Source organism: Anomaloglossus baeobatrachus, chromosome 12, assembly GCF_048569485.1.
Source record: "Anomaloglossus baeobatrachus isolate aAnoBae1 chromosome 12, aAnoBae1.hap1, whole genome shotgun sequence".
Lineage (NCBI taxonomy): Eukaryota > Metazoa > Chordata > Amphibia > Anura > Aromobatidae > Anomaloglossus > Anomaloglossus baeobatrachus.
In genome coordinates, this window is record NC_134364.1 from 67154683 (window position 1) to 67172742 (window position 18060).

General features: G+C 51.7%; 1 protein-coding gene across 1 annotated transcript in view; it reads left to right on the forward strand.

Moving 5' to 3' along the window:
• Positions 1-18060, forward strand: part of PAPOLA (poly(A) polymerase alpha) — a 65415-nt gene that overhangs the window by 36341 nt on the left and 11014 nt on the right. Inside the window, exons 11-12 of the mRNA XM_075330542.1 lie at positions 7826-7946; positions 8081-8165. Coding sequence (XP_075186657.1) covers positions 7826-7946; positions 8081-8165 — 206 coding nt within the window. The remainder of the gene's footprint in view (positions 1-7825; positions 7947-8080; positions 8166-18060) is intronic.

Genomic DNA, 18060 nt, shown 5'->3' on the forward strand with positions numbered 1-18060 from the left:
CTCCTGACTGGCAGGTCTGGGGGCGGGAACGAACGAAAGCAGGCCGCAAAAGCCGGGGACTCGAGTTATCAGCGCGGCCGCCGTAAAAGCGCGGGCCGCGCTGAAGTCCCCGGCGCACTACAAGTGCCAGCCGCGCCGCTATTCCAGCGGCCGGCGCGACCGAGTCCTAGACGTGGGCAGCGTCCCGCCCCTCTCCTGACTGGCAGGTCCGGGGGCGGGAACGAACGGAAACAGGCCGCAAAAAGCCGGGGACTGTAGTTATCAGCGCGGCCGCCGTAAAAGCGCAGGCCGCGCTGAAGTCCCCGGCGCACTACAAGTGCCAGCCGTGCCGCAGCCCCAGCGGCCGGCGCGGCCGATCCCATAAGTGTGCCTGCTTCAGCTAAGCTGAATGAGGCCATGGCACAGGCGCCGCAGCGCTGACGTCCCCCGGCGCACTACAACACCCAGCATGCTGCGGTGTGAGCGCCAAATGCACGGGGACCCAGAGTACCTTAAGGAAGCAGGGCCATGTCCCTGACGTACTCCGCTCCATCCAGCATCTTCTCCAGGGGCTGTAGATGGAGCCCGGTCTCAGTGCCTGGAGACCGGTAAATCCCACTTCACCCAGAGCCCTGTAAAAAGGGATGGGGAAGGAATCAGCATGTGGGCTCCTGCCGCCGTACCCGCAATGGGTACCTCAACCTTACAAACACCTCCGACATAAGTGGGGTGAGAAGGGAGCATGCTGGGGACACTGTATGTGTCCTCTTTTCTTCCATCCGACATAGTCAGCAGCTGCTGCTGACTAAAAACAATGGAGCTATGCGTGCGTGTCTGACCTCCTTGCGCACAAAGCTAAAACTGAGGAATCCGTACTCCTACGGGAGGGTGTATAGCCAGAAGGGGAGGGGCCTTACACTTTTAAGTGTAGTTCTTTGTGCGGCCTCCAGAGGCAGTAGCTATACACCCACTGTCTGGGTCTCCCAATTAGGAGCGAAAAAGAAAATGAGAACGCTACGGGTCACGGAATATGGCGTAAAACGTGCGCCACTTTTTTCGGACAAACTTCCGATTTTTTTTTAACCCCTTATATAAAAGTAAACCTATACATGTTTGGTGTCTACGAACTCGCACTGACCTGAGGCATCACACCCACACATCAGTTTTACCATATAGTGAACACAGTGAATAAAATATCTCAAAAACCATAGTGCTATCGCACTTTTTTTGCAATTTTTCAGCATTTGGAATTTTTTTGCCATTTTCTAGTACACAATATGGTAAAACTGATGGTTTCATTTAAAAGTACAGCTCGTTCCGCAAAAAATGAGCCCTCACATGACCATATTGACTGAAAAATAAAAAAGTTACGTCTCTCAGAAAAAGAATGGCGAAAAAAAAAAACGGAAAGCGAAAAATCGGCCGGTCGTGAAGGGGTTAATGTATTCCTTAAATGGGGCATTTAGATATCAGTTGGGAGAAACACTGTTAATCTGAAAGCTATTTTCTTTTTCGCTCCTAATTGGGAGACCCAGACAGTGGGTGTATAGCTACTGCCCTCTGGAGGCCGCACAAAGAACTACACTTAAAAGTGTAAGGCCCCTCCCCTTCTGGCTATACACCCTCCCGTAGGAGTACAGATTCCTCAGTTTTAGCTTTGTGCGCAAGGAGGTCAGACACGCACGCATAGCTCCATTGTTTTTAGTCAGCAGCAGCTGCTGACTATGTCGGATGGAAGAAAAGAGGACACATATAGTGTCCCCAGCATGCTCCCTTCTCACCCCACTGTATGTCGGAGGTGTTTGTAAGGTTGAGGTACCCATTGCGGGTACGGCGGCAGGAGCCCACATGCTGATTCCTTCCCCATCCCTTTTTACAGGGCTCTGGGTGAAGTGGGATTTACCGGTCTCCAGGCACTGAGACCGTGCTCCATCTACAGCCCCTGGAGAAGATGCTGGATGGAGCGGAGTACATCAGGGACATGGCCCTGCTTCTTCAAGGTACTCTGTGTCCCCGTGCATTTGGCGCTCACACCGCAGCATGCTGGGTGTTGTAGTGCGCCGGGGGACATCAGCGCTACGGCGCTTGTGCCAGGCCTCATTCAGCTTCGCTGAAGCAGGCACACTATTGGGACACGGTCGCGCCGGCCGCTGGGACTGCGGCGCGGCTGGCACTTGTGGTGCGCCGGGGACTTCAGCGCGGCTCGCGTTTTTACGGCGGCCGCGCTGATAACTCGAGTCCCCGGCTTTTGCGGCCTGCTTCCGTTCGTTCCCGCCCCCGGACCTGCCAGTCAGGAGAGGGGCGGGACGCTGGCCACGTCTAGGAACGGTCATGCCGGCCGCTGGGACTGCGGCGCGGCTGACACTTGTGGTGCGCCGGGGACTTCAGCGCGGCCCGCGCTTTTACGGCGGCCGCGCTGATAACTCGAGTCCCCGGCTTTTGCGGCCTGCTTCCGTTCGTTCCCGCCCCCAGACCTGCCAGTCAGGAGAGGGGCGGGACGCTGGCCAGTGCATCAGCGCTGAGGGCTGGAGTCGTTTTTACATACTCCAGCCCTCACAATCGGCACAGAGGGGCACTGTTTCCCGCACTTTTGTTTGGGAACTCCCACGGACCGCCCCTCTCCACAGACGCCGGCAGCCATTCCTGCTGACACGCTGAGCTGCAGAGGGGAGCCGGGGAGACCCAGACAAGGAATCTGCAGCCTCTTACCCGCTATTCAGCGGGCGGTAAGCAGCCCTCAGGGCTCACCCCCTCTAGTGCCAGTATTATTCTTAGTATTTTGTTTCTACAAATACTTTGTATTGCATAGCGCTGGTCGCCCTTTGGCTATAGACTCTCTCACATTGCAGAGAGCCAGCAACATGTCGTCCGTAAAACGCAAGGGTGCCAAGGCACAGACATTATATGCCTCCTGCACCGCTTGTGGGACTTTTCTACCGGCAGGCTCCACGGACCCCCATTGTGTGCAGTGCTCGGCCCCTGCGGCGCTTGCACAGTCGGGACCTCTGCTGGACGTGTCCCAGGGTGTACCACCTGTGAATGCTGTCCAGGTGACAGGAACTGAGTTTGCAGCTTTTGCTGACAGAATGTCTCTCACTATGTCACAAATTCTTGACACATTGCGAGCTAGGCCTGTACTTCAGGCCACGGACACTGTGCAATCATTGCCCCCTGGTCCCCCTCAGCTCCAAGCTCCGGGACGGGCATATACACCTCAGGGTGAAGACTCTGACTCGGACGATGGCCCCGGGCAGCCTAAGCGGGCTCGCTATGACGGGCCTTCACATTCATCTCAATGGTCAGGATCCCAGCGAGATGAATCTATGGGTGATGAGGCGGACGTAACTGATCAGGATTCTGATCCTGGGACCGCTCTCAATCTAGATACACCAGATGGTGACGCCATAGTTAATGATCTTATATTTAACATCAATAAGATGTTAAATATTTCCCCACCAGCTCCTCTTGTGGAGGAGTCAGCTTCGCAGCACGAGAGAATCCATTTCAGATACCCTAAGCGTACTTTAAGCACTTTTCTGGACCACGCTGACTTTAGAGACGCAATCCAGAAACCCCACGCTTATCCTGAAAGGCGTTTTCCTAAACGGCTTAAAGATACACGCTATCCTTTTCCCCCTGAGGTGGTCAAGGGTTGGACCCAGTGTCCAAAAGTGGATCCTCCAATTTCCAGGCTTGCAGCTAGATCCTTGGTTGCAGTTGAAGATGGAGCGGCACTTAAAGATGCCACTGACAGGCAGATGGAGCTCTGGCTGAAATCCATCTATGAAGCGATTGGAGCGTCATTAGCGCCTTCTTTTGCGGCCGTATGGGCACTCCAAGCTATCTCAGCCGGGCTTGCGCGAGTGGACTCCGTCACACGTGCATGTGCCCCGCAGGTAGCACCATTGACCTCGCAAATGGCGGCATTCGCGTCGTACGCGATTAATGCTGTTCTTGACGCTACAAGCCGCACGGCAGTGGCGTCAGCCAACTCCGTTGTTTTGCGTAGGGCCCTGTGGTTGAGACATTGGAAAGCAGATTCTCATTCCAAGAAGTGCTTAACCAATTTGCCTTTTTCTCGTGACCGATTGTTTGGAGAGCGTTTGGATGAAATCATCAAACACTCCAAGGGTAAGGACTCATCCTTACCGCAACACAGACAAAACAGACCCCAACAGAGGAAGGGTCAGTCTGGTTATCGGTCCTTTCGAGGACCGGGCAGGTCCCAATTCGCCTCGTCAAAAAAGACTCAAAAAGACCAGAGACGCTCAGGTTCTTGGAGGTCTCAGTCACGCCCAAAAAGGACAGCCGGAGGAACCGTTGCCAAGACGGCGTCCTCCTGACTTGCGGTCTCCGATTCCCACACCCGCGGTCGGTGGGAGGCTTTCCCACTTTGGCGACATCTGGCTGTCACACGTCAAAGACCGTTGGGTGAGGGATATTCTGTCTCACGGGTACAGGATAGAGTTCAGTTCTCGTCCGCCAACTCGTTTCTTCAGAACTTCTCCACCACCAGACCGAGCCGATGCTCTGGTGCAGGCGGTGGCCGCTCTAAAGGCGGAAGGAGTGGTGACCTCCGTCCCGCTTCAGGAACAAGGTCACGGTTTTTACTCCAATCTGTTTGTGGTCCCAAAAAAGGACGGATCGTATCGGCCCGTCCTGGATCTAAAGTTGCTCAACAGACACGTAAAAGTCAGGAGGTTCCGGATGGAATCCCTACGCTCCGTCATAGCCTCAATGTCTCAAGGAGATTTTCTAGCATCAATAGATATCAAGGATGCGTATCTCCACGTGCCGATCGCACCAGAGCATCAGCGTTTCCTACGCTTCGTCATACACGACGAACACCTACAGTTCGTAGCGTTACCTTTCGGTCTGGCAACAGCCCCCCGGGTCTTCACCAAGGTCATGGCAGCAGTAGTAGCTGTTCTGCACTCGCAGGGTCACTCGGTCATCCCGTATCTAGACGACCTGCTTATAAAGGCACCCTCTCAAGAGGCATGCCAACACAGTCTGAAGGTGGCACTAGACACTCTCCAGAGTTTCGGGTGGATTATCAACTTTCCAAAGTCTCATCTAACCCCGACCCAATCTCTGACTTATCTTGGCATGGAGTTTCATACTCTATCAGCGATAGTGAAGCTTCCACTGGACAAGCAGTGCTCGCTACGGACTGGAGTGCAATCTCTCCTTCAGAGCCAGTCGCACTCACTGAGGCGCCTCATGCATTTCCTAGGAAAGATGGTAGCAGCAATGGAGGCAGTCCCGTTCGCGCAGTTTCATCTGCGCCCTCTACAATGGGACATTCTACGCCAATGGGACGGGAAATCGACGTCCCTCGACAGGACTGTCTCCCTCTCTCAGACTGCCAAGGACTCTCTCCGTTGGTGGCTTCTCCCCACCTCATTGTCACAGGGAAAGTCGTTCCTTCCCCCGTCCTGGGCAGTGGTCACGACGGATGCGAGCCTATCAGGGTGGGGAGCGGTGTATCTCCACCACAGGGCTCAGGGGATGTGGACTCTGGAAGAGTCCACCCTGCAGATCAATGTTCTGGAAATCAGAGCAATCTATCTTGCCCTGCGAGCCTTCCAACAATGGCTGGAAGGCAAGCAGATTCGGATTCAGTCGGACAATTCTACGGCGGTGGCGTACATCAACCACCAAGGGGGAACACGCAGTCGCCAAGCTTTTCAAGAAGTCCAACGGATTTTGACGTGGGTGGAAAGCAGAGCGTCCACCATATCCGCAGTTCACATCCCAGGCGTGGAAAACTGGGAAGCAGACTTTCTCAGTCGCCAGGGCATGGACGCAGGAGAATGGTCCCTTCACCCGGACGTGTTTCAGCAGATCTGTTGCCGCTGGGGGACGCCGGACGTCGATCTGATGGCGTCACGGCACAACAACAAGGTCCCAGTTTTCATGGCACGGTCTCACGATCACCGAGCACTGGCGGCAGACGCCTTGGTTCAGGATTGGTCGCAATTCCGACTCCCCTATGTGTTCCCACCTCTAGCATTGTTACCCAGAGTTCTCCGGAAAATCAGGTCCGACTGCCATCGAGCCATACTCGTCGCTCCAGATTGGCCAAGAAGGTCGTGGTACCCGGATCTGTGGCATCTCACGGTAGGCCAACCGTGGACACTACCAGACCGTCCAGATTTGCTGTCTCAAGGGCCGTTTTTCCATCTGAATTCTGCGGCCCTGAACCTGACTGTGTGGCCATTGAGTCCTGGATCCTAGCGGCCTCAGGTTTATCTCAGGAGGTTGTTGCCACAATGAGACAGGCTAGAAAACCATCCTCAGCTAAGATCTATCACAGAACGTGGAAGATATTCTTAGCGTGGTGCTTGGCTCAAGGGTTTTCTCCCTGGCCATTTGCATTGCCAATTTTTCTTTCCTTCCTGCAGTCTGGGTTGGAAAAAGGTTTGTCGCTTAGCTCTCTTAAGGGACTAGTCTCCGCGCTATCCGTATTCTTTCAGAAGCGCTTGGCACAGCTTTCTAAAGTACGCACGTTTCTCCAAGGAGTTTGTCATATCGTTCCTCCTTACAGACGGCCATTGGAACCCTGGGATCTGAACAAGGTTCTCATTGCTCTCCAGAAGCCGCCTTTCGAGCCTTTGAAAGAGGTTCCCCTTTCTCGGCTTTCACAAAAGGTAGTTTTTCTTGTGGCGGTCACGTCTCTTCGAAGAGTGTCCGAGCTAGCGGCGTTATCTTGCAAATCTCCCTTCCTGGTGTTTCACCAAGACAAGGTAGTACTGCGTCCAATTCCAGAGTTTTCCCCCAAGGTGGTTTCTTCCTTTCATCTCAATCAGGATATCACTTTACCATCTTTGTGTCCGCATCCAGTTCACCAATTTGAAAAGGGTTTACATCTGTTGGACCTGGTGAGAGCACTCAGGATTTACATTTCTCGCACGGCGGCTCTACGCCGTTCTGATGCGCTCTTTGTCCTAGTCGCTGGTCGGCATAAGGGATCGCAAGCTTCCAAATCCACCCTGGCGCGGTGGATCAAGGAACCAATTCTTCACACATACCGTTCTGCTGGGCTTCCGATTCCATCTGGACTGAAGGCCCATTCTACCAGAGCCGTGGGTGCGTCCTGGGCATTACGGCATCAGGCTACGGCTCAGCAAGTGTGCCAGGCGGCTACCTGGTCGAGTCTGCACACGTTTACCAAACACTATCAAGTGCATACCTACGCTTCGGCAGATGCCAGCCTAGGTAGACAGGTCCTTCAGGCGGCGGTGGCCCACCTGTAGGAGGAGGCTGTCTGACAGCCCGTTCATGTGGTATCTTTTTACCCACCCAGGGACTGCTTTTGGACGTCCCACTGTCTGGGTCTCCCAATTAGGAGCGAAAAAGAAGAAGGGAATTTTGTTTACTTACCGTAAATTCCTTTTCTTCTAGCTCCAATTGGGAGACCCAGCACCCGCCCTATTTGTTCTTAGGGTTTCGTTTTTTCGGGTGCACATGTTGTTCATGTTGTTTCTTAAGTTCTCCGATCGTGTTATCGGATTGAATTTGTTTTTGAAACTGTTATTGGCTTTCCTCCTTCTTGCTTTGGTACTAAAACTGAGGAATCTGTACTCCTACGGGAGGGTGTATAGCCAGAAGGGGAGGGGCCTTACACTTTTAAGTGTAGTTCTTTGTGCGGCCTCCAGAGGGCAGTAGCTATACACCCACTGTCTGGGTCTCCCAATTGGAGCTAGAAGAAAAGGAATTTACGGTAAGTAAACAAAATTCCCTTCATTTGTGATGAGTTTTAAGAATGGGAGTACCTCTTTATGAAGTCACCAGTAAAGAACTAGACTTGCTGTTTTACCTTTTTTGATTTTTTTTGTTGTAGGTGAATCCCAGTGATCGTTACCACCTCATGCCCATCATTACCCCGGCCTACCCACAGCAAAACTCTACCTACAATGTCTCAGTTTCCACTCGGATGGTCATGGTAGAGGAATTCAAGCAAGGTACGTTCAGATCATGCACTAACATATGATGATTCCTCTTCTCTTTGACTCCATTATATTTCCCTCTACAGTGATTGATCTGTATTGAGAAGCCATTTGTAATTTTATATACATCTATACGCTATCTCCTCTAGGATTGGCCATCACAGATGAGATCTTGCTGGGAAAAGCCGATTGGTCCAAACTTTTTGAAGCTCCAAACTTCTTTCAGAAATACAAGTATGTATATTACAATCTGTCGGCCATGTTTGGGGGGGGAGGTGGACTTAAAAATAAAAACATTGATAATTTCTTTAATGAGGTGTGGACTATAATTTATTTTCAGTTTGCATTCAGTAAGTTAACCCATCAGTGACCTGTTGCATACATAAGAACACGTATTTCCACTTATTTTGTTGGTGGCACTTGGGTGACTTGAATCAAAGGAGTGATACTAAAGGATTATCAGGTGGCTGTAGTGGTTTTAGTATGGAGGAGTATGCAGTCTTGTGATGCTGTAGCTATGTGATTAGATGCGGGTTGGACCTGATCTGTCACCAGATTTCACAACTCAAGCCGCATACATCACTAAATAGATCCTGATGAGGCTGGTGTACTTACGAAGAAAATCCAGGCCCATATAGCTGTATAATCCTGATCTTAACATGAGCATTTTGAGTTCAGCTAAGTCTGTGTACTGAATTTTCAAAGTTTGGGCACCAGCCTCATCAGGTCTAAGATCTGTTTTGCATTGTATGTAGCTTGTATTGTAAAATATTTGGGGAGATTTTAATTCTATTTTGCTTCTTGACTAGCAAGAGAGACACCAAAAGATTACGTGGAGGTGGGTCTTTGTCAATCAGAAAGTGGGGGTGGGGTTTCGTAGCTATCTAGGACGTGGGAGTGGGGTTTTGTGTCCATATAGGACGTGGGGGTGGGTTTTTGTGTCCAAAGTTTAGGACGGGACTTATTAGTTTAAGGCTGGCAAGTCATTTGGCAGCGGTAGGCGCTTTAAATGCTTGGAAATTGATGTAAAGCAAGTTCCAGTACCTATAGTGCTGGCAGAAGGCTGATAAAGAAATCGCCCACCCAAGACTAATGGATAAGTAATAGTGCATAAGTATCAGGATATTTGGTGTGTGTACTTGGGGCAGTGTCCTCTTGTTGTGGGGCATGTGGGCAGTTAGACCATGCTTTCTACAAGTTGTGTGTGTAAGGATGGGTAACCCTTCAGGTATGGTAGAGTGCAGTATTATTCTGTCATTAGTGACCACTGGTCGTGTCCTCGGCAGCAGTGTGAGCAGGGGCCTGCAACAAGCATAACCACAATGATTGCTGATTGGGGAGGGTCAGTGAATAAAATGAATACCGTAAAACCTTCTCAAGACGACCGTCCGAGTCTGCACTGAAAAGTGGGGCCGTCTTGGAGAGGTTTCCCCTACATACACCAACTAATGCACACAATTTAGAGAATGCGTCAGTAGATTGTCACCTGCAAATAATTATCGATTGTCATTCCCTGTTTGGTTTCATTGTTTGCATGAAAAATACAATGTACAAGGTGCTGTAGACGTCCAGCGAGCCCCGTGCTGGAGCAGAGACGCTTGTGCTTATTACAACTGTATATTTTACAAATGCAGCAGTCCTGTTCTTTCCCGTGACTTTACCCCCCCATGCATGGCAGGTTTCAGGTTCTGGTGATTTGGGTTGGGTTGTGTGTTGGGGGGGCATTTATTACCGTTTGTACTTTTATCTCCTGTATGTTATTAGCAAATAAATAAAAAAAAAAAAAAATATGCAACAAAAAAATGAACAAAAAAAAAATAACGAGAAAAAAAAAGCAAAGATGGTAATGTCTTGTGTTTTATTTTATTTTAGGCTTTTTTGTTTTGTTTTTTAGCATTAAGTGATGAGGTTTATGATAACTGCTGTCTTTTAATTGGTACATCCTTAAAGGGGTGGTCCAAGGTCAAAGAAGTTTTAATCTAAATCCTGATGTATTTACTGCCGTTATTTAAACTAATTCCTAATATGCTTGCATTACAAATTCCCTGCTGTTCCCTAACTGGTATTGTATTTTTTTTTTCTTTTCCTGCTTTGTTTGAGAATGCCAGTGCATCCTGGGATACTCAAACAAAGCGTCATGAGGGGGCAGAGGTTGCAGTCACTGTCACAACCTCTGCCCCTCCTTGAAACAAAGCATCATTGTTAACTCTCATTTCAGGGGCTGGTCTCTGCGATATGCACAGTATCAAGGGTCCCTAGCGGCACTCAGAGACCAGCACCGCAAGTGACGTCAGTTGGGTGTGCACTCTACACTGCTCTGTTGCCATCTCTGTGGACCTGAGGCGGCAACACTGCAGGGGCCAGACCAACCCCTGAAATGAGTCACTGATGGCGCTTTGTTTCAGGGAGGGAGCAGAGGCTGTGACCCAGACCACAGCCCCTGTTCCCTGATGGCTCTTCCTTTTAACTATCCCAGCATGATCCTAATCCCATTTTTAAACAAAGCATCATCACACAGAAAGTAGTTAAAAAATTCAATAGGAGTTAGAGTTGTTAAGAGAACAGTAGGGATTTTTTAATGTAAGCATATTAGACATTAGATTAAATAGATGGGGATTTAATTACAATAACCTCTGGATCTCCCTTTAAGGCTTAGGCCCCTGCACATGCGATCTGTTACAGTGTGTCTTCTGGTTTGATTGTCAGCAGCGTGGCACCTCCCCAGCGACACTGCAGGAGCCGTCCTCTCACAGACTATCACCATTCAGTGCTGTGCTGCAGACACTAAGTGTGGCCGGGCTCCTGCAGTGTCGGTGCAGAACCGCTGACTGAGTTTAGGCAGTACTCACCTGAGTGCTGTCATCAAGGTATGACATTGCTTAGTATGTGAATCAAGGGGCGCAAGGGTGCACCAAAGCCTCTTCATTTGGTCATTGGATGTTTTTGGGTTTTTTTCCTTCATGAATCTACACCGCTAAAATCTATGACAGGTATCATTTCTATAGGGGATAAGTCCCTTGTATACGTTGCTTAATCAACATTTTGGGAGACGCTGCTTTAAATATTTCATAGGGAATATTTACTTTGTGCTCTGAGATTTCTCAAGTAAATTGTACCGGGCCAGAAGGTGCGGTGCCGACGTCCGATCCACACTGACTTGTGCTGCGCGCCGGACTGGTCCCTCGGTGCAGCCTCTTTACATCTGATGTCGGGTCGGACAGAATGATCTCTGCTTGTGTCTGGACTGAACAAAGTCGCCTGGATCGTGAAGACGTGCACTGACCCTCACGCCCAGTATACTGTAGCATTTTCCTTGGGGTGTGGGGGGGGGGGGTGTTACTTAGGGGTCTGCTTAGAGCAGGGGTCCCCAAACTGTGGCTCATGGGTCCATGATGCTTGGCTCGTGGCTCTCGGCCAGCTTGTTGAATTAGCAAACTGCTGTGAAGAGAAGGTCTCCAGATGGTGAATTATGTGAGTAGCCCCGCACAGAAGAGCAGATCTGGATGCCCATGTTCTGGCCTGGGGTTTACACGGAATTTAAAAGGGAAACTGCAGACCGGATGATACTGTGTCAGGAGAGGCTCGAAGCTGGATGTGACCACCGTGTGTTGGAAGGAAGTGCTAGATGCCAGATTACTGAATTTAGGGATCCCCCTGATTCCAAGTGTGATTTTTGTGGGAAAGCTTTGGCTGTCATACTGGTAATGGGGGCCCGGGTGTCACTACTGTGAGCGAGGCAGGAGCTGGATTGGGCTCTCAAGGTAGGAAATGTTTGGGACCACCGGCTTAGAGATTAGTAATTTTATATCTCATAATACAACTGCCTGAGGACTCCTTTCTGGGAGTATTCGTAGGACCCCATAGTGCCTGTATATTACACTCTGTGTTGGGGGGGGGGGGGGACTCCTCTGTGTCACGGGGACCCCCTAAATGAGGGGACTAACCATATTTCGATTGGTGTACGGTGGTGTGAATTCACTCCTAGGGTATGTTCATACATTGTATCTTTGCTGTGAAGGAAACGCATCATATACCGTACCAGCAAAGTGAATAGATCTCTGGAATCTGGTACACGCGCTGTTTAGTGAAAGTGGTTTCATATTTGCAACAGGTCAATTCTTAGCATTTTTCACCCAATCAAGTGAATGTGGAAATAGCCACAAAGGCTGCATTGTTCGTACTGCAAATACTGGACATGTGCACGCACCCTTAGAATGACCTTAAAAATTACTTTGTACATTTAACAAGCTGTCACCGCTGCTTTAATAAACGCACTGACGAAATTTCATTTATCAGAAAGAACTTCTAAGTCCATTCTTAACCATAGTGAATACTGAAAAAATGATCATCAGGCTTCCTCTTGTCATTCTCGGGGCGGAAAAGTGACCTTTATTGTATTTTGTTCCTAATGGTGTCTAGAGAATCTAAAAAAAACTGCAATTTCTTTGTCGCTCCATTGGGAGACCCAGACAATTGGGTGTATAGGCTATGCCTCCGGAGGCCGCACAAAGTATTACACTAAAAGTGTAAAGCCCCTCCCCTTCTGCGTATACACCCCCCGTGCTCCCAAGGGCTCCTCAGTTTTTTGCTTTGTGCGAAGGAGGCAGACATGCACGCATAGCTCCACAGCTTAGTCAGCAGCAGCTGCTGACTATGTCGGATGGAAGAAAAGAGGGCCCATAACAGGGCCCCCAGCATGCTCCCTTCTCACCCCACTCTTGTCGGCGGTGTTGTTAAGGTTGAGGTATCCATTGCGGGTACGGAGGCTGGAGCCCACATGCTGTTTTCCTTCCCCATCCCCCTTAGGGCTCTGGGTGAAGTGGGATCCTATCGGTCTCCAGGCACATGAGACCGTGCTCCATCCACAGCTCCTGAGGACTCTGCTGGATAGGAGCCGAGTATCGTTCAGGGACATGGCCCTGCTACTTTGAGGTACTGTGTGTCCCCGTGGGGACCGCGCACAGCAACACTCCAGCATTGCTGGGTGTGATAGTGCACCGGGGACCGCGGCGCTGACTGCGTTTGTGCCATTACACACTGCAGCGTCGCTGAGTGTGTTAGTGTATGGGGACTGCCGCGCTGACCGCCGCTGCCATTATCACTGCGGCGCGGCTGGGACTGTTAGTGCGCCGGGGACTTCCGCGCCGACCGCGCTTATACGGCGGCCGCGCTGATAACTCGAGTCCCCGGCTTTTGCGGCCTAGTCTCTTTTTCTTCCCGCCCCCAGCCCTGCCAGTCAGGTGAAGGGCGGGACGCTGTACAGGACGGCAGCACTGAGGGCTGGAGCATGCTTTGCATACTCCACCCCCCTCACTCTGCACAGTGGGGCACCAGTTCCCGCACTTTCTGGGTCACGCCCACGGCTCCCTCCTCTCCTCAGGACGCCGGCAGCCATTCCTGTCAGCTCCCCTGACGCTGCAGCGGGGAGACAAGCTCTGGGGGACCCAGGCAGGGATGCTGGTGGCCACACAACCGCTTTAAGCGGGCGGTAATCAGCACCTGAGGTGCTGGCCCCACTTGTGCTGAAGTGTAATTATAGATTATATGTTTATAGGCTATACTTTACACTGTATGGTGCACGGTGGATTTCTGGCTATATACCCTATTGTGTTGCTCAGGGGAGACAACAGCATGGCACCCACAAGAGGCAGGGGTGCCAAAACACAGGCTTACTATGCTGCCTGCGCCGCATGTACGACCTCGCTACCGGCAGGTTCCACTGACCCTCATTGCGTGCACTGCTCGGCCCCTGTCGCACTTGCTCAGCCAGAGCCTCTGCTAAGGGGGGCCCAGGGGGAACCACCAGCTAACACTGTCCAGGTGACAGGGACGGAGTTTGCAGTTTTTACTGACAGACTTTCTGAAACTATAGCTAAGATTCTAGAAGCTTGGCAGTTCAGACCGGTATCTCAGACCATGGGCACTGTGGAATCATTGCCCCCTGGTTCCCCTCAGTTGGAACAACAATGTTCCCCCGGGGTGTCTCATAGATCCCAGGGTGAGGTCTCTGACACGGACCGCAGCCCCAGACCGCCTAAGCGAGCTCGCTGGGAAATCCCCTCGACCTCATCACATTGTTCAGGGTCTCAGAAGGGGGACTCCCTGTATGATGAAGCGGAGGTAGCTGATCAGGATTCGGATCCTGAGGCCGCTCTCAACCTTGATACTCCTGATGGTGACGCCATAGTGAATGATCTTATCGCGTCCATACATCAAATGTTGGATATTTCTCCCTCGGCTCCTCCAGTGGAGGAGTCAGCTTCTCAGCAGGAGAAATTCCGTTTCAGGTTCCCCAAGCGTACAACGAGTATGTTTCTGGATCACTCCGACTTCAGAGAGACAGTCCAGAAACACCGAGTTTGTCCAGATAAGCGTTTTTTCCAAGCGCCTTAAGGATACACGTTATCCCTTCCCCCCGGACGTGGTCTTGGGCGGGACTCAGTGTCCCAAGGTGGATCCTCCAATCTCCAGACTGGCGGCTAGATCCATAGTTGCTGTTGAAGATGGGGCTTCACTCAAGGATGCCACTGACAGACAGATGGAGCTCTGGTTGAAATCCATCTATCAAGCTATCGGCGCGTCTTTTGCTCCAGCATTCGCAGCCGTATGGGCACTCCAAGCTATTGCAGCGGGTCAAGCGCAAATTGACGCACTCACACGTACGTCTGCGCCGCAAGTGGCGTCCATAACTTCTCAAACGTCGGCATTTGCGTCCTACGCTATTAATGCTGTCCTGGACTCTGCGAGCCTACGGCGGTTGCAGCCGACAATTCGGTGGCAATACGCAGAGCCTTGTGGCTACAGGAATGGAAGGCAGATTCGGCTTCCAAAAAGTGCTTAACCGGTTTGCCATTTTCTGGCGACCGTTTGTTTGGTGAGAGGCTGGATGAAATCATCAAACAATCCATGGGAAAGGAAACATCCTTACCCCAGGCCAAACCAAAATTACCCCAACAGAGGTGGGGACAGTCGAGGTTTCGGTCCTTTCGGGGTGCGGGCAGGTCCCAATTCTCCTCGTACAAAAGGCCTCAGAAGGATCAGAGGAACTCCGATCCATGGCGGTCTAAGTCAGAGACATTCTGTCTCACGGTTACAGAATAGAGTTCAGCTCTCGTCCTCCGACTCGATTTTTCAGAACATCTCCGCCTCCCGAGCGAGCCGATGCTCTTCTGCAGGCGCTGGGCACTCTGAAGACAGAAGGAGTGGTGGTCCCTGTTCCTCTTCAGCAACAGGGTCACGGTTTTTACTCCAACCTGTTTGTGGTTCCAAAGAAGGACGGGTCTTTCCGTCCTGTCCTGGACCTAAAACTGCTCAACAAACACGTAAAGACCAGGCGGTTCCGGATGGAATCCCTCCACTCCGTCATCGCCTCAATGTCCCAAGGAGATTTCCTTGCATTGATCGATATCAAAGATGCTTATCTCCACGTACCGATTGCTCCAGAGCATCAGCGCTTCCTGCGCTTCGCCATAGGAGACGAACACCTGCAGTTCGTGGCACTGCCGTTCGGCCTGGCGACAGCCCCACGGGTTTTCACCAAGGCCATGGCTGCAGTAGTTGCGGTCCTCCACTCTCAGGGTCACTCGGTGATCCCTTACTTAGACGATCTGCTGGTCAAGGCTCCCTCTCAAGAGGCATGCCAGCACAGCCTCACCGCGACTCTGGAGACTCTCCAGAGTTTCGGGTGGATCATCAATTTTCCAAAGTCAAATCTGACACCGGCCCGATCGCTGGCATATCTTGGCATGGAGTTTCATACCCTCTCAGCGATAGTGAAGCTTCCGCTGAACAAGCAGCGCTCACTGCAGACGGGGGTGCAATCTCTCCTTCAAGGTCAATCACACCCCTTGAGGCGCCTCATGCACTTCCTGGGGAAGATGGTGGCAGCAATGGAGGCAGTCCCGTTCGCGCAGTTTCTCCCGCGTCCTCTTCATTGGGACATCCTACGCAAATGGGACAGGAAGCCGACGTCCCTCGACAGGAACGTCTCCCTCTCTCGGGCAACCAAAGTTTCCCTTCAGTGGTGGCTTCATCCCACTTCATTATCGAAGGGGAAATCCTTCCTACCCCCATCTTGGGCGGTGGTCACGACGGACGCGAGTCTGTCAGGGTGGGGAGCAGTTTTTTCTCCACCACAGGGCTCAGGGTACGTGGACTCGGCAAGAGTTCTCACTTCAGATCAATGCTCTGGAGATCAGGGCAGTGTATCTAGCCCTAAAAGCGTTCCAGCAGTGGCTGGAAGGCAAGCAGATCCGAATTCAGTCGGACAACTCCACAGCGGTGGCTTACATCAACCACCAATGAGGATCACGCAGTCGGCAAGCCTTCCAGGAAGTCCGGCGGATTTTGATGTGGGTGGAAGCCACGGCCTCCACCATCTCCGCAGTTCACATCCCGGGCGTGGAAAACTGGGAAGCAGATTTTCTCAGTCGCCAGGGCATGGACGCAGGGGAATGGTCCCTTTACCCGGACGTGTTTCAGGAGATCTGTTGCCGCTGGGGAATGCCGGACGTCGACCTAATGGCGTCCCGGCACAACAACAAGGTCACGGCATTCATGGCACGTTCTCACAATCACAGAGCTCTGGCGGCAGAAGCCTTAGTTCAGGATTGGTCGCAGTTTCAACTCCCTTATGTGTTTCCTCCGCGGGCACTGTTGCCCAGAGTGTTACGCAAGATCAGGACCGACTGCCGCCGCGCCATCCTCGTCGCTCCAGACTGGCCGAGGAGGTCGTGGTACCCGGATCGGTGGCATCTCACGGTCGGCCAACCGTGGGCACTACCAGACCGACCAGACTTGCTGTCTCAAGGGCCGCTTTTCCATCTGAATTCTGCGGCCCTCAACCTGACTGTGTGGCCATTGAGTCCTGGATCTTAGCGTCTTCAGGATTATCTCAAGAGGTCATTGCCACTATGAGACAGGCTAGGAAACCAACGTCCGCCAAGATCTACCACAGGACGTGGAAAATATTCCTGTCATGGTGCTCTGATCAGGGTCTTTCTCCCTGGCCATTTGCCTTGCCCACTTTTCTGTCCTTTCTTCAGTCCGGATTGGAAAAGGGTTTGTCGCTTGGCTCCCTTAAGGGACAAGTCTCTGCGCTCTCTGTGTTTTTTTTTCAGAAGCGCTTGGCCAGACTCCCACAGGTACGCACGTTCCTGCAGGGGGTTTGTCACATCGTCCCTCCTTACAAACGTCCGTTGGAACCCTGGGATCTGAACAGGGTGCTGATGGTTCTTCAGAAACCACCGTTCGAGCCAATAAGGGATATTTTTCTCGCACGCCTTTCGCAGAAAGTGGTTTTCCTAGTAGCAGTCACTTCACTTCGGAGAGTGTCTGAGCTAGCAGCATTGTCATGCAAAGCCCCTTTCCTGGTGTTTCACCAGGACAAGGTGGTTCTGCGCCCGGTTCCGGAATTTTTACCTAAGGTGGTATCCCCTTTTCATCTCAATCAGGATATCTCCTTACCCTCTTTTTGCCCTCATCCAATTCACCAATGTGAAAAGGATTTGCACTTGTTAGATCTGGTGAGAGCACTCAAACTCTACATTTCTCGTACGGCGCCCCTGCGCCGGTCGGATGCACTCTTTGTCCTTGTCGCTGGCCAGCGTAAAGGGTCACAGGCTTCCAAATCAACCCTGGCTCGGTGGATCAAGGAACCAATTCTCGAAGCTTACCGTTCTGCTGGGCTTCCGGTTCCCTCAGGGCTGAAGGCCCATTCTACCAGAGCCGTGGGTGCGTCCTGGGCTTTGAGGCACCAGGCTACGGCTCAACAGGTGTGTCAGGCGGCTACCTGGTCGAGCCTGCACACTTTCACGAAACACTATCAGGTGCATACCTATGCTTCGGCAGATGCCAGCCTAGGTAGGCGAGTCCTTCAGGCGGCGGTTGCCCACCTGTAGGACGGAGCCGTTACGGCTCTATTATGAGGTATTATTTACCCACCCAGGGACTGCTTTTGGACGTCCCAATTGTCTGGGTCTCCCAATGGAGCGACAAAGAAGGGAATTTTGTTTACTTACCGTAAATTCCTTTTCTTCTAGCTCCAATTGGGAGACCCAGCACCCGCCCCTGTTTTTTTGTGTACACATGTTGTTCATGTTGAATGGTTTCAGTTCTCAGATATTCCTTC